Source organism: Sciurus vulgaris (genome assembly GCF_902686455.1).
Source record: "Sciurus vulgaris genome assembly, chromosome: 3".
In the NCBI taxonomy this organism is placed as follows: domain Eukaryota; kingdom Metazoa; phylum Chordata; class Mammalia; order Rodentia; family Sciuridae; genus Sciurus; species Sciurus vulgaris.
Window position 1 is genome coordinate 42,791,195 of NC_136463.1, and position 12,572 is coordinate 42,803,766.

General features: G+C 52.0%; 1 protein-coding gene across 10 annotated transcripts in view; it reads right to left on the reverse strand.

Moving 5' to 3' along the window:
* Positions 1–3,668: 3,668 nt before the first annotated feature.
* The window catches only part of TOM1L2 (target of myb1 like 2 membrane trafficking protein), a 115,943-nt gene continuing 107,039 nt past the window's right edge, over positions 3,669–12,572 (reverse strand). For 4 of the 10 annotated variants that reach the window (XM_079133796.1, XM_079133795.1, XM_079133793.1 and 1 more), the window contains 4 exons: positions 10,566–10,625; positions 8,347–8,383; positions 7,400–7,544; positions 3,669–6,300 (listed from right to left, as the gene is read on the reverse strand). In XM_079133796.1, coding sequence (XP_078989922.1) covers positions 6,294–6,300; positions 7,400–7,544; positions 8,347–8,383; positions 10,566–10,625 — 249 coding nt within the window. In that variant the 3' untranslated portion in view covers positions 3,669–6,293. The other 6 variants (XM_079133797.1, XM_079133794.1, XM_079133792.1 and 3 more) reach the window with 5 other exon arrangements.

A 12,572-nucleotide genomic window follows, 5' to 3' on the forward strand; every position in this document is an offset into this window, starting at 1 on the left:
GCTCTTAAAGTAGCATGGGAAAGAAGATGGCCCCAGACATGGAGTCCACTCAACTTCCAGAAACATCCCTCTGACTCCTATTACAGATTAGAGGTTTTGCTTCTTGGGATGAGGGTCTGGCCTTGGAGGCCCTGGACAGGCCCCTTTGGGGGCCCCTCTGAAATACACTGATGGACTTTATGGGTCAGTCATGCCTATCCCCAGTACTACAAGAAAATAAGAGTCCTTATGGGGAGGTTCCACAAGAACCTCTCCCAGAGAACCAGACACCTTGATAGGCTGGCCTCAAATTTGAGATCCTTCTGCCTTAGCCTCTTGAGTGGCTGGGATTATAGGCCACAGTCAGCCAAAGACCCTTTTCTTGGAAAAGAGATGGGTGGCAAAGATTCCCCTCTCAAGTCCCTAAACATTTCTTTCCTTACAGGAATGTAAACCCAGGAGGGGTAGGGAATTATGGCATTTGCTGGTAAATGGATGGAGTTGGAGAATATCATGCTAAGTGAAATAGGCCAAGCTCCCAAAACCAAAGGCCGAATGTTTTCTCTGATAAGTGGATGACAATATGTAATGAGGGGTGCGGGGGGCGGGGAGAGAAGAATGAAAGAACTTTGGATGGTGTAAAGGAAAATGGGGCAGGAGGGGTGGGGGAAGGAAAGATAGTAGAATGAAACAGTATTACCCTATGTAATATGTATGATTACATGAACAGTGTGATCTACATTCTATACAACCATAGAAATGAAAAGTTGTACCCCATTTGTGTACAATGAATCAAAATGCAGTCTGTAAAAATAAAAATTTAAATTAAAAAAAAGAGGGGTAGGGAACTTGTCCACTGTATGTCTGATATCATGAAATACACTTTGCACATAATAGAGATCAATAAATATTTGTTGAAAAATGATAAAAAAAAGATTCCCTTCTCAGGTGCTCAGGCAGAGACTAGTGGGAAGATGGCCATGAGCTATTACAGGGCACAGTGCTCCTGCACTGTCCCCTCCCGGATTTCTGGAGAGAGAAACTACAGGTGGAAAGGAGCTCCTTTCCTCTCAGGGCATGACTAGAGGCAAATAAGGACTGAGGAGGGAGCACTGAGACATAAATCCAGAAGTTTGTCTCTGTCCAAGTCCATGCCCCCAGGAACATCATCCAACCTCTGACCCTCTCCGTCCACACTACAGCCACCATCTATTATTCATGCCTACCCAGATTTCATCCTTTTCTGCTATCAACCTGATTTTCAGGTAAGTTCTTGGACTTTTATGGGAACTATTGGGAAAGCGGAATATTTTCTCTGCCAGTAGGATGTCCGCCTGGAGCTGCAGGTAGCCTACAGTCAACCACAGAGATGAGCCAACCCAGAGAAATCTAAGCCAAGAGACACAGAAAGGCAGATTCTTGATCAAATCCATAAGCATCGGATCCAGCTATTCCTGAGGCTGATATTCAGTTACTTAAACCAGTAAATTTCTCTTTCTAATGAACCAATTTCTACCACAAACAAAAAAGATTCCATATTCAATTTCTCAGAAATTTGGGCTGCAAACTCCCTTCATCATGGACAAAGAAGTTCTAATGCTGCTAAACGTTGATATTCCCACACAACCCCTCTTTTTTAGGAATAGCTATTTCTGTATTGGGGAACTGCACTTTGGTGATTGCCCACCAGGGATCACGAAGTCGCTCCCAGGAGGCTGCTCAGCTGAGTCAGAGTTGCATGAATGCCCTCCCCTCCCCTGCTGTTGGCCTACCCACTGCAGCAGCTCTTTGGCAGCTAGAGTGCACTGGGGCTCAGCTACTCCCAAAGGGCAGAGCCCTGCCTCCCTGAAGGCCCTAGGAGAGGACTCCAGGGTTTCCTGGCTGCAGATCGTCTTTGATTCTGGGAACCCAGCTCCCCAAAGGCAAGACTGGAGCCGTCCTTCCCTTTGCCTCCCTCCCCTACAGCACCAACCTGGCACAGAGCAGGCCATCAGGGACACTGGTTGAAAGCACGAGTTGACCAGGTGACCTGATGAGTCCACAGTGGTGTCTCAGGTTTGACATGCTGTCTTCAGGGCAGGGACACTGCTCAGGCCTCTTTCAAGGTCACAGTGTCTGGCATAGGGCTGGGGGCATAAAGCGGGCTCAAGATCCATGGTGCCCATTCAAAGGGATCTAGGTCCGTGCCCCTCCCCCCCACATCTTGGAGACGCCCTCCCCTATTCTCCCTGGGGTGAAAAGGCCTCTAGCTCACCCCAGCTGTCCAGAAACATGCAGGGCTTCTGTAAAACTCACTGGGGCCCAGGGTGGCAAGTGGCCCCATTGGGTGCTAGTGCTTCTGGGCTGGAGATGGTGGGAATCCCAACCTGGCCCTTGCCATGGGCTCGCCTTCCTCCTGTCAGTAGGCAGAGAATTCCATCCTGAGCCCTCCACCCAGGCTTTGCCTGCTGGTCTGGGAGATGGTGATCTCCCTGCCATTGCTCCACAGCCCAGTGAGTGAGTCTGGGTTTGAATGCTAGTTCTACTGATTCCTGTGCAGCCTCAGGCAAGGTTCCATCTCTTTCTAGTCTTTGATTCCACACCTGCACAGAGAGCCTGGCAGATGTCTCTGCATTTATGCTAGAGAGGGGACAGTGATGAGTCTCCACTTGAAGTCTGATCTTAAACTCCAGGAGGGGAAGGTATTAAAGGGCTCCCAGTACCACTAAGCCATTTGGAGAAGGCACAGGGCACTCCAGACTCTCCCACAGCACCCCCTTCAGGATCTCTGTGTCTCTAGGACTGCTAAGGTGAAGTTCTGCATACACCACCTCCAGACAGGGTAGCCCAAAGGAGCCCAAGGAGCCTTTTCAAAAGGGAGAAACATTAAGGGGATGGGAAGAAATAGGGTTTCTTTTGGCACATGCAGTGGGGTGGAAGAAAATGTTCTCAAATTGATTGTGGTGATGGTTGTACAATCCTGTGTCCTGTGCATATACCCCAAACTGCTCAATTGTACACTTTAAGTGGGTAAATTGTGGGTGATGATTTTAAATTTATTTTATTTATTGTGGTACTTGGGATTGAACCCAGGGGCCCTCTACTGCTGAACTACACTCCTAGCCATTTTTATTTTTTTTAATTTCAAAACATTTGCTGAGGCTAGCCTCAAACTTGTGATCCTCCTGCCTCAGCCTCCTAAGGAGCTTCCAAGTAGACAGTGTGCCTAGCTGGTGATGTCAGTTTTATCTCAATAAAGTTGTTATTAAAAAAAAAAAAAGTGGGAGGAAGAAAGATCTACCTACCCTGGAGCAGTGCCTGACATAGGCTCTGCAGAAGATTCTGATAACTGACCAAAGGTGGGAGCCCAGCCGAGGTGGATTCAGGGGGTGCTTGCTCTGGGCAAGCGTGACTGGCTTCCCTGTGCCACTCTGCGACCTTTGGTGAGACACAGGAAGACCCATAGCACCTGATCCTAGAGTTCTCAGGGAGGCTGTGGCAGCCTTATGGCTGCTACTATCAATGCCTAGCTGTGCCAAGTGTAGGGATTTTTCTGGCCAGACAACTGGGCAGCAGGGGAGAGGGATGGGGCATTCCCGGCTGCTCCCTCCAGCACAGTCCCATGGCAGCCACTGATTCAAGGCAGGTGGTCTGTCCTGGCAGGCTCCCTGGATGGTCAGAGCCAACTCCACAAAGATCACCCAGGAACAGTTTGTTCAAGTATTTATTTATTATAGATTACTTTACATGCAAGAACCCAAACTAGAGCGATGTATCTGGAAGGAGAGCCAGTGGGGCAGGTGGACGCTCCAGTGTCCCTCTGAGCCGTTCAAGCACTGACCCGCCCTCCAGAACCAGCTCTACCCACAGAAACACAGGACAGTGACAAAAACACCAGACTTCTGGAACAAGGGGACGAAGGACTCAACACATTCCTCTTCTGGATCCCTAGAACAGTCACAAATTAAGTGCAAACTTCAGGAAATAAAGATCCATCCCCTGTTCTCCAGGAGAACCTGGAGATTTGGGACACTGTGACAAAAGCAGTCATGAGGCAGGGGTTGACAGCTGCTCCTAGGGTCTGGTGGCCAGAAGGGAAGCCTGGCCTGAACGCCTTTGGACAGCAAGGGCTGGAGATGGGCCTGGGAGAGGCGGGTACTACAGGGTCCAAGCATCTTTGGGGCAGAAACACTCCTTCATGGGTTGGGGAGAGTGACTGTTTCCCTATGTGGGTGAACAGGAGGAAGAGCCCATGACTCAACAGCAGGCTGACAGTAGACCATGGAGAATCTCACAGGCCCACCTGGCAGTGCAAGTACTTCTTCATAGTGTTCTTCCCCAGCTGCTAGGGAGCTGACCTGGCTCCCAGGAAGCCCATGACCCACCCTGAACCATCCAGAAGGCTGGGTCCCAGCTAGAGGGGTGTCTGCATTAACCAGGGAGGAGAAATAGGAGTGGGGGAGGGTGGTAGAAAGGAAGAAGAGGGACAGGAGCACTGCAGCCACTGGGCCCTGCAGAGCCCTGGCCATCACTCTGAGCTGAGAAATACTATGGGGTGCCCAGTTCTCACCTCCTGAGGGGCTGCAGTAACAGCACAGGCCCTAAGACCACTGGGTGGGGGTTGGGGAAGGGCAGTGAGCCAAGGCGCAGTCACTCACATAGGGGCTGACAGACAAATGGGAGGACAGACATAAGACAGTCACCTTTCCCTCTGGCCCAGGCTGACAACGAGCCCTTTCACCTCTGAAACCCTGTGTGTCCCACAGTCCAGACTGCTATGTACCTGGGCAGGGACCACCACTCTGCAGCAGGCAGGCCAGAGCCTACCACACAGGGGTCAAACTGCACATAGTGCCATTTACTGTTGCCCGCTAGCCAAAAAGGTAGGCAGGAGGAAATAGTTAGTCTTCACATCTCAGCACACAATAAGCACAAAAAAGGTTAAACATGTCCCCAAGAAAATATTTTGACAAAATAAATATTTTAACCTATAATCAGGTATAATTAGTGCTTATGAGGAATCCCAGCAATAATTTAGTGTAATTAAGTACATACTGTATCTGTGATTTCTAACACTTCTGGAGGCTGGTGGCTTGCCAGGGTCCAGCTTTCCCACCAGGGTTCTGCTCCCTCCCCTAAGCAGGTGGCCTGAGAATTGTGCTCCCCAGATGGCAGGGTGTGAGTGAGAGCCAGAAGTCTCAGACGAAACAGCCCTGCAAGAGCCAAGCAGTGCACCCTTTAGGGCACCCACCCATACTTGCTTCCAGTGTGGGCCTCAGGCCTGTGTCGCTTCTGCCTACAGGTAGGGCAAACTCCCTCCTGACAGGATGTATGAGCAGGTGTTTGAATCACCAGCTCCAGACCACAAAGGCAGGGGACCTAGTCTGCATGGCTAGTGCCTCCTGCTGGCCCACAGGAGTCCACTACCAGCTGCTGCCACAGGGCTGCCAAACCTCTCCAATTTGCACCAACCAGCTGGACCTGGGATTGAGGGAAAGCTCTGTACACAGGGCTTTGCTGGGGACCCCAAGCAGGAACCTTCTCAGCCTCACTTCAGAAAGAACTCCCTCCTTCTCTCTGCACCCTCCACAAAGCAAGGAGGTGACCTGGCTGCCATCACCTGTAGCTCTGGCAGGCTGGCAAAGGTGGGTTCTGACTTCCAGACTGTTTCAAAGAGCTGAGACCTCTGGGCCACCCGAGCCACCTTCTCTTCAGCTGGACTCAAGTCAGCCTCCTTTCTGAAGTTTTATATCTAAGCAGGCCTCAGGAGCTCTGCCCTCAAGAAATGCTGAGGGGGCAGGTGCTGACCGAGGGCCAGGGAGCAGAGAGTGGAAGAGTAACTAACATGTGCTCCAAGGAGGACAGGGCTGGAAGCTGTGAGGAGGGGCTTCCTGGGTATCCTCCATAGAACTGGACTGACATCCCCTGCTGGTCCTGCCAGATGGGCTCCCAGCCAGACCACAGGCCTTGTCTCTGGAGGTGGTTGGAGGGGTGCTAGACTGAGCATGGGATCCTGGGGTGGGACTGTCCCTGCTGGTATTCAGCAGGGTCCTCACTGCAGTCTTGGCCCTAAATGCTTCCCAGAGCCTGGTCACTGTCCCTGCACGTGTGCAGCTGGCCTCCTTTCCCTGCTGGGGCTGGCGCTCTGGCGGTGCATCCTCTGGGCCATCCTGTCAGATGAGAAGGGCTGACCACTCCATGGGAAGGAAAGGTTGTCAGCTGGACCAGGGCTTGGGTAGCGCTGTGAGTTCATGGCCAAAGGACACACCAGCGAGGACACAGGACAGGAGCAGGTGTCACCAGCCCCCATCCGCTTAGCCCCAGGCTGTCAGCTTTCAAGGTCTGTTTGGGAGAGACTGCAAATTAGTGGCCAGGGGATATGTGTGGTGGGAGGAAGTCAGGCTGTCAGGATAGCTTGGGGAGGAGGCCAAGACCCATGCTAGGGACCTTAGTGTTGTTCTGACCCTTGGGTCATTTGGAACCTCCAGGCACTGTGCAGTGCTGTCTGCTGATGGCTCTGGAGGTAGGGTGTGGAGGCTACTACAAGCCAGGCCAGAGCCCCAGGCGTGGAGTGTAGCAAACCTGCATCATTTCCAAGCAAGTCAGAGCAGTGCCTCCTGCACACCCAGAGCCAAACATATGTGGGTTTGAATGTGCGGGGTGTGCAAAGGGGGCGAGGGGGTTTATGGTAATGCTACCTGATCAGCATGCCACATGGCCACTGTCTACAGGTTGCATGTTACCCTCCTGACCACGAGTGACAGGTCCTTCTGGGGCTGCTGAGTCAGCTGGGGGCACAAGGCCTGGGCTAGCAGCTGACTGTGGAGAGAGGGTCAAGAACATGAGACCCACACGTGGGTATCCCACTAGCCCCTTGTAAAGTGCCAAGGTGTCACAAGGTGACATACAGTCAACGGACAGAGACTGAGCTGGTAAGTACAACCAACTGAGCCCTACTCTTCCAGAGGCAGTGGCTCGAAACCCTTTCTGGAAGAGGTGGGCAGCATGCCTGAGGGAAGCCACTGGGCCATGCAGAGGCAGGGCACATGTGGTGGGCAGGGGCCTGACCCTCTTCTCCGTGGGCAGGTGATGGAGGAGACAGTCCATGGGATCTGCTCAGGAACACTGTCATGGGGCTCCCCTACCTGGGGCCAGGCCACTGGCTCTTCCTGGGAGAACACACAGTCAATCAGGGAAGCCTAGTGGGGGAGGGGAGAGCGGGGCCTCACAGCAGTGCCTCTGTCCCACCACCTGGAGAAAAGGTGGTGAAAGCTGGCCCTGACTAGGGGATGCCTGGGATGTGTTTACAGTGGTGTTTCCATGGAGACACAGGTGTGCAGAGGAGGAGGTAAGGGGTGGGGATGAGTGGCCAGTACCCAGGGTCCTCTGGGGGAGCAAGCCGTAACCTGCTATGGTGGAGGCAAACTGCAGAACAGCTCACAGGGCGAAGAGCGCATCCTCTGACCGCTCTGGCTTCTTCCGGCCAGAAGGGTTTGAGGCTGGGGTGGGGGCCTCCGCAGGGGGTGAGGGGAGGTCAGGAACCATTTCAGCAGCTTTGGCTCTTTCTTCCAGGAACTTATCAAACTCTGCAATACAAACCAAGACAAGGGCCAGGGTTGGCGGAGGGTGCAGCCCACCTGTTCCTTAGAGCTCACTCCACATCTCCCGGTAGGTGTCTCCCCAGCATGCACTCCCATGCCTCCAGCTCCAGCTGGCACAACATCATGGGGCCACCAGCCAGGGGGTAGAGAAGTGACAGGGAGAGCATGGGTGCTTCTGGGGACCAGCCCCAGGGAAACCCTCCCCACGCCCCCACCTCAGTCTCCCCCTCTGCTTTCTGCAAGACAAGTGGGAGTGGGGAGGGCTGCATGCATTACACTGTGGGGAGAGATGGGGAGAAGGGTCCATGAAGGCCTGTGGGCTGGAAAACCTACCCACTTTATTCCCCACCTCCATCAGCACTGGGGGGAGGGCAGGGAGTCAAGTGAACTCCTACTGAGCCTGGAAGGGAATACCTGCCCCACCTCACCAGAAATAGGAAGGGGCTGAAGAGCCACCAAGGAAGGGGGTCACCCAGCACAGTGGGTTTATCCTGAGCCATCTGACCACAGGACCAGGGACAGGCAGGGCACAGATTGAGAACCTGGGGGTTCACCAGCTCCGTGACCTTGTGAAAGTTGTGTTCTTCCTGACCTCTGTTTCCCCTTAAAGATGGGAGAAATGACACTCTCTGCATCTGCCTGAGACTGGACATGACCAAAGCCCCCATGAAAGCAATGGTTCAGGGTCTGGCACCCACAGAGGCTCTGACAACAAAGGTTCCATGGTGATAGTGTCAGAGCCTGGGGCAGGAGCAGGAGCATTGCAAGGCCACTGGCTGGACCGTACCTTCACTTGTGACTCCCTCTTCCAGGTCATCACCCTTCTGTGGGAGGAGCAGAGAGAGAAGTATTAAGGCTTGGTGGTCCCCACCCTGACTGCTCAGCCTCCTCTGCCAGCCTGTAGCCAAACTCAGAGCAGCACTGCCCATGGCAGCCCAAGTGAAACTTTCTGATTTCTCTGTTTCCAGATATCTGTAATAGCAAAATACTACTCTTTGTGAAGAGCCGAAATTTTTGTTTGGGAAAAAAAAAGGAAAACTAAAAAGCTATATAGATTGTAGGATTTGATTCCCCAGAAGGGCCAGAAAGAAAAATCCAAAATTGGTGCAGGGTAGGTCCTGGCCTGGGCCAAGGAGGGCAGGCCCCACCCACTGACACTCTTCAGGCTCTGGGGAGAGACAGGGGTGGCTACAGGAGGCTGAGCAGAAGGTGCACTGGAGTCCCCTTATGTGCTCCTCTATGCAAGGTATACTCGCTGCCAGTGCAGGGGTTCTAGGAAGATCATGTCCACACCAACAGCTGGAAGCTGCAAAGCGCCTGGATAGCCCCTGGCCTGCCATTCAGGAGGTGCTTGGGCAGTGGAGGCTTCCCCTGTGAAGTGTCCTGAAGCCTCCTGGGAGCTGCACAACCCTCTTCCCACGGCCCATGGATCCCATGCCAGTTGCTGGCTTCTGAAGAGGCCATGGAGGCTATGTGCACACGTAAAAATGGAAGCACATCACACTTGATTTTCTTTGGAGAACAGAGCACATGCAGAGGCCTCATCAGGAAGGGGGGCTATCGGGAATGAAAAACCTTGCACTGGGTTAGGAGGCCTGGGTCCCTTCCCATCCCTGCCACTGACCTGCTCTTGCTGAACAGGTCACTTTCCTTTTTTGGACCTTGGGGGTCCCCCTTATAAGGTTAAGGGCCCTGGCCCTTCTTTCTTTGCTTCTGAGAGGAAAGCTATTTCTTTCCCAGGCATTCCCTTTGGAAAGATGTCATAGGGCCTCTTCTTCTTCCCCTGGCACCTCCCCGCTAGGTGGTTGCCTCCCTTGGCAGTGTCTTTGGAAAGCCTGGCATCCCAGGGAGGAAGCAGTGAGAAACCCCAATCTGAGGCCTGCTGTTCTCCTGTAGGAGGTGGCTGAGTGATCAGCCACAGCCACCAGGCTGACCCTGAGATTAAAGCAGCCATGGGGTAATGCTCTGGGAAGATCTCCCAACAAGGAGACAGCCAAGAGGAAGAGATCAGGTGCCTCCAGATCTGCCAGAGTCCAACCAGCCCATGACCCTGAGAAAGCCACTTCCCAGGGCTGTTGAGGGTGAAAGAACTCTAAGGAACAAAGGGAGGGATCTGTTATCACTATCAGATTCATAACAACCTCAGCTTCTCACCCTGTCTCATAGGTTGGAGATAGGTTGGAGATAATGGCTTTTGGGGGATGAGTTCTTTTTTTTTTTTTTTTTTTTTTTAGTTGTAGATGGACACAGCATCTTTATTTTATTTATTTATTCATTTATTTTTATGTGGTGCTGAGGATCGAACCCAATGGCTCATACATGCTAGGCAAGCACTCTACCACTGAGCCACAACACCAGCCCCAAGCGGAGGAGGGGTTCTTTTAAATCCAAAATACTAGAAGATATCAGGAAGGGGGAGGACTGTGAATTTAAAACAACCCTGCTCACCTGTGTGCATATTTCAAAATTTAAAAAAAAGAAATAAGGGCTGGGGTGTAGCTCAGTGGTACAGTGTGTGCTTAGCATGTACAAGGCCATGAGTTCCAACCCCAGCACTGTCAAAAAATAAAAATAAGAATAAAAAGGAAAATCCACAAAACAAAACAAAACAAAACAAAACAAAAATACTCCCCTAAAAGCCCTCAGCATGCACATACCCTTGAAATTGAAAGAAAAAGTGGGGAGGAAACAAGTGCATGTTAGGAGCCGGCTGCTCTCATGGGTGGTAGCGTGCTGGGGGGGACCTGCCGACACTGCAGGACAGTGCCCTGAGCTGGCATCTATCATGGTGGCCTCCCAGGCCTGGAGTTGGCTGCAGGCAGCACCCTGGTCTAGGCTATATTGAAGAGGAAACTAAGCTTCGATGAGCTGGGGACTACAGCTTCCCTGTCTACCCTGACCTCCCTCCTCCACCCACCCTAATGGTGGCACATTCCCGAGGCCTGTCCTCAGAAGAGCCTCTGCCCTGCCACACCCCACACACAAAATATAAAAGTCAAGTCTCACCAGATCCGTCCTGAGCCACACCTCAATGTCGTCCATGACAGAGGGCTGCGCAACGGGGATCTATGGAGGCGGCAAGCAGCGGGGCCAGGTAGCCCCACACAGCCAGGCGAGAGAAGACAGAACACCGGAACAAAGTAAATCGTCAAAAGCAACCCCAAACGAAACCAAAACATACACAGAGCAAAAAAACAAAACAAAACAAAAACAAAAACAAAAACAAACCACACAATTGGCATGGCACGCATGGGCAGCACAGGGCAGCCACATATGAAATGGCAGGTGAGGAAAGCAATGGCAAATTATAAGAAGCAGGGCTGACTGGCAGGGGCCAGTGGCAGGAAAGGTGGCAGTACGCGTTCTTGAAATGGATAACTTTTTGACTACATGTATCTGCCCTTCAATCATGGGGTCTCTTGCCCTTGGAACGCAAAGCACCTTTTAATCTCAGGAACACGCTGGTACTGCAGGTTGATTTTCAACTAACTGGCCATGACTGCAGGAGAAATGACTGCTCTAGGTCAAGCCTGATTCAGGGAGTGACTTGAGGAGCCAGGAGTGTGTCCCCGATGCCACAGGGAGGGTGTGTGGCAGCCAGATGCAGGACCAGAGCAGGATGTAGGGCAGGGCAGCTCCATCCCAGAAGACATCTGGGTGCTATCTACTCAGTCAAATGTGTTGCAGAATGCATCTGGGTGCATTTCTGAGTAGAAAGGAAGAGGAGGGAGGTGTGTGCTCCATCAGCCCAGATGCGGCCTGGCAGATAGAAGGTAGGCACGCTTTGACACCAACAGCCCAAATACAGCCCAAACCAGGGCTTTGATGACAAAAAGGACCATGGGGCTTTAGTCTTCTTTGTGTCTCTTTATAGAGAAAAAAATCACATAGCAGCCCTGAACTCAACAGCTTCCTTTAGTCTCATCCTTTCTTCCTAGCTTTCAATGGCTGTCTGTGCTTCAGTAGTCAAAGAAAAGAAGTTTGCTGAGGACTGGGGAGCGGCAGCCAGGGTGCCAGGGAGGTGACAGAGCTCCCTAAGAAACCTCACAGGTACCTGAGCAGTCACTAGACCTGGGCCACCCATGCCACGGGCACTGGGGGCAAAGATTCTGAAAAATATGTGTAAGCTAAAAATATTTGTTGTCAGGTATGACATGATAAGAAGTGAAGGTGACCTTTAACCCCCTAGAAGCCACGTTCATGAAACATTGGCTCCCAGCCTAGACAAATGAGGTGATGACCCTTAATCAGGCTGACCTGCCTCATTACTTCCCTGGGTCTGGGCAGTACTCTCCAGGGGGCTCAGTTGCTAGTCCACTCTTTTTAGAAAAAAACTTCACCACTCTGTCTATAGTGGCTACCCTAATGTCATGATCCAGGGTCAGAATAAAGTTAAAATAAGCAATAAGAAGACTGCTTCAGCATTAACCAAGTCTAAAAACTAACATAACAAAGGAAAAGAATAAAGTACTTATATCACCAGCCCTGATGTGACAGTTCAAGTCCTGGAAGCTAACATCTGTTGCCTTTGAGGGAAGGTTGGGTACACACTGAGCAGGTGTCTGCAGAGTCATGGGAGCGCTTCACTCCCTCCCCCAGTGAGCTAGGCTGACCCCTGGCTCCAAGTCATGCTATGCCCTAAGTTCGCCCAACATGGGCAACCCCATGAGCATTTTCAGAAAGACCAGAGCTAACCTCTGACCACAGGAGGGAGTTTCTCTCTGTTGCCATGTTGCTCCTTACACTTACTTAGGGACTTCAGATTGTTGAAATGAAAAATTCCAGGGCATTCTTACCACCCTGACATGAATCCTAGGGACAGAAAACATGTGATTACTCACTCGGGGTGGGGACATGAATGCCCGATGGCGGTGCCAACAGTGCCTAAGGTGGGCACCCACCTTCCCCATCAAAGAGCAGCAGGGCCCAGCAGGTGCCACCTGCTATGTGACGCTGGTTGGAAGGCCTTCTGCCTTGACATGTTCCTGGAACAGGAGATGCCAAATTTTTATG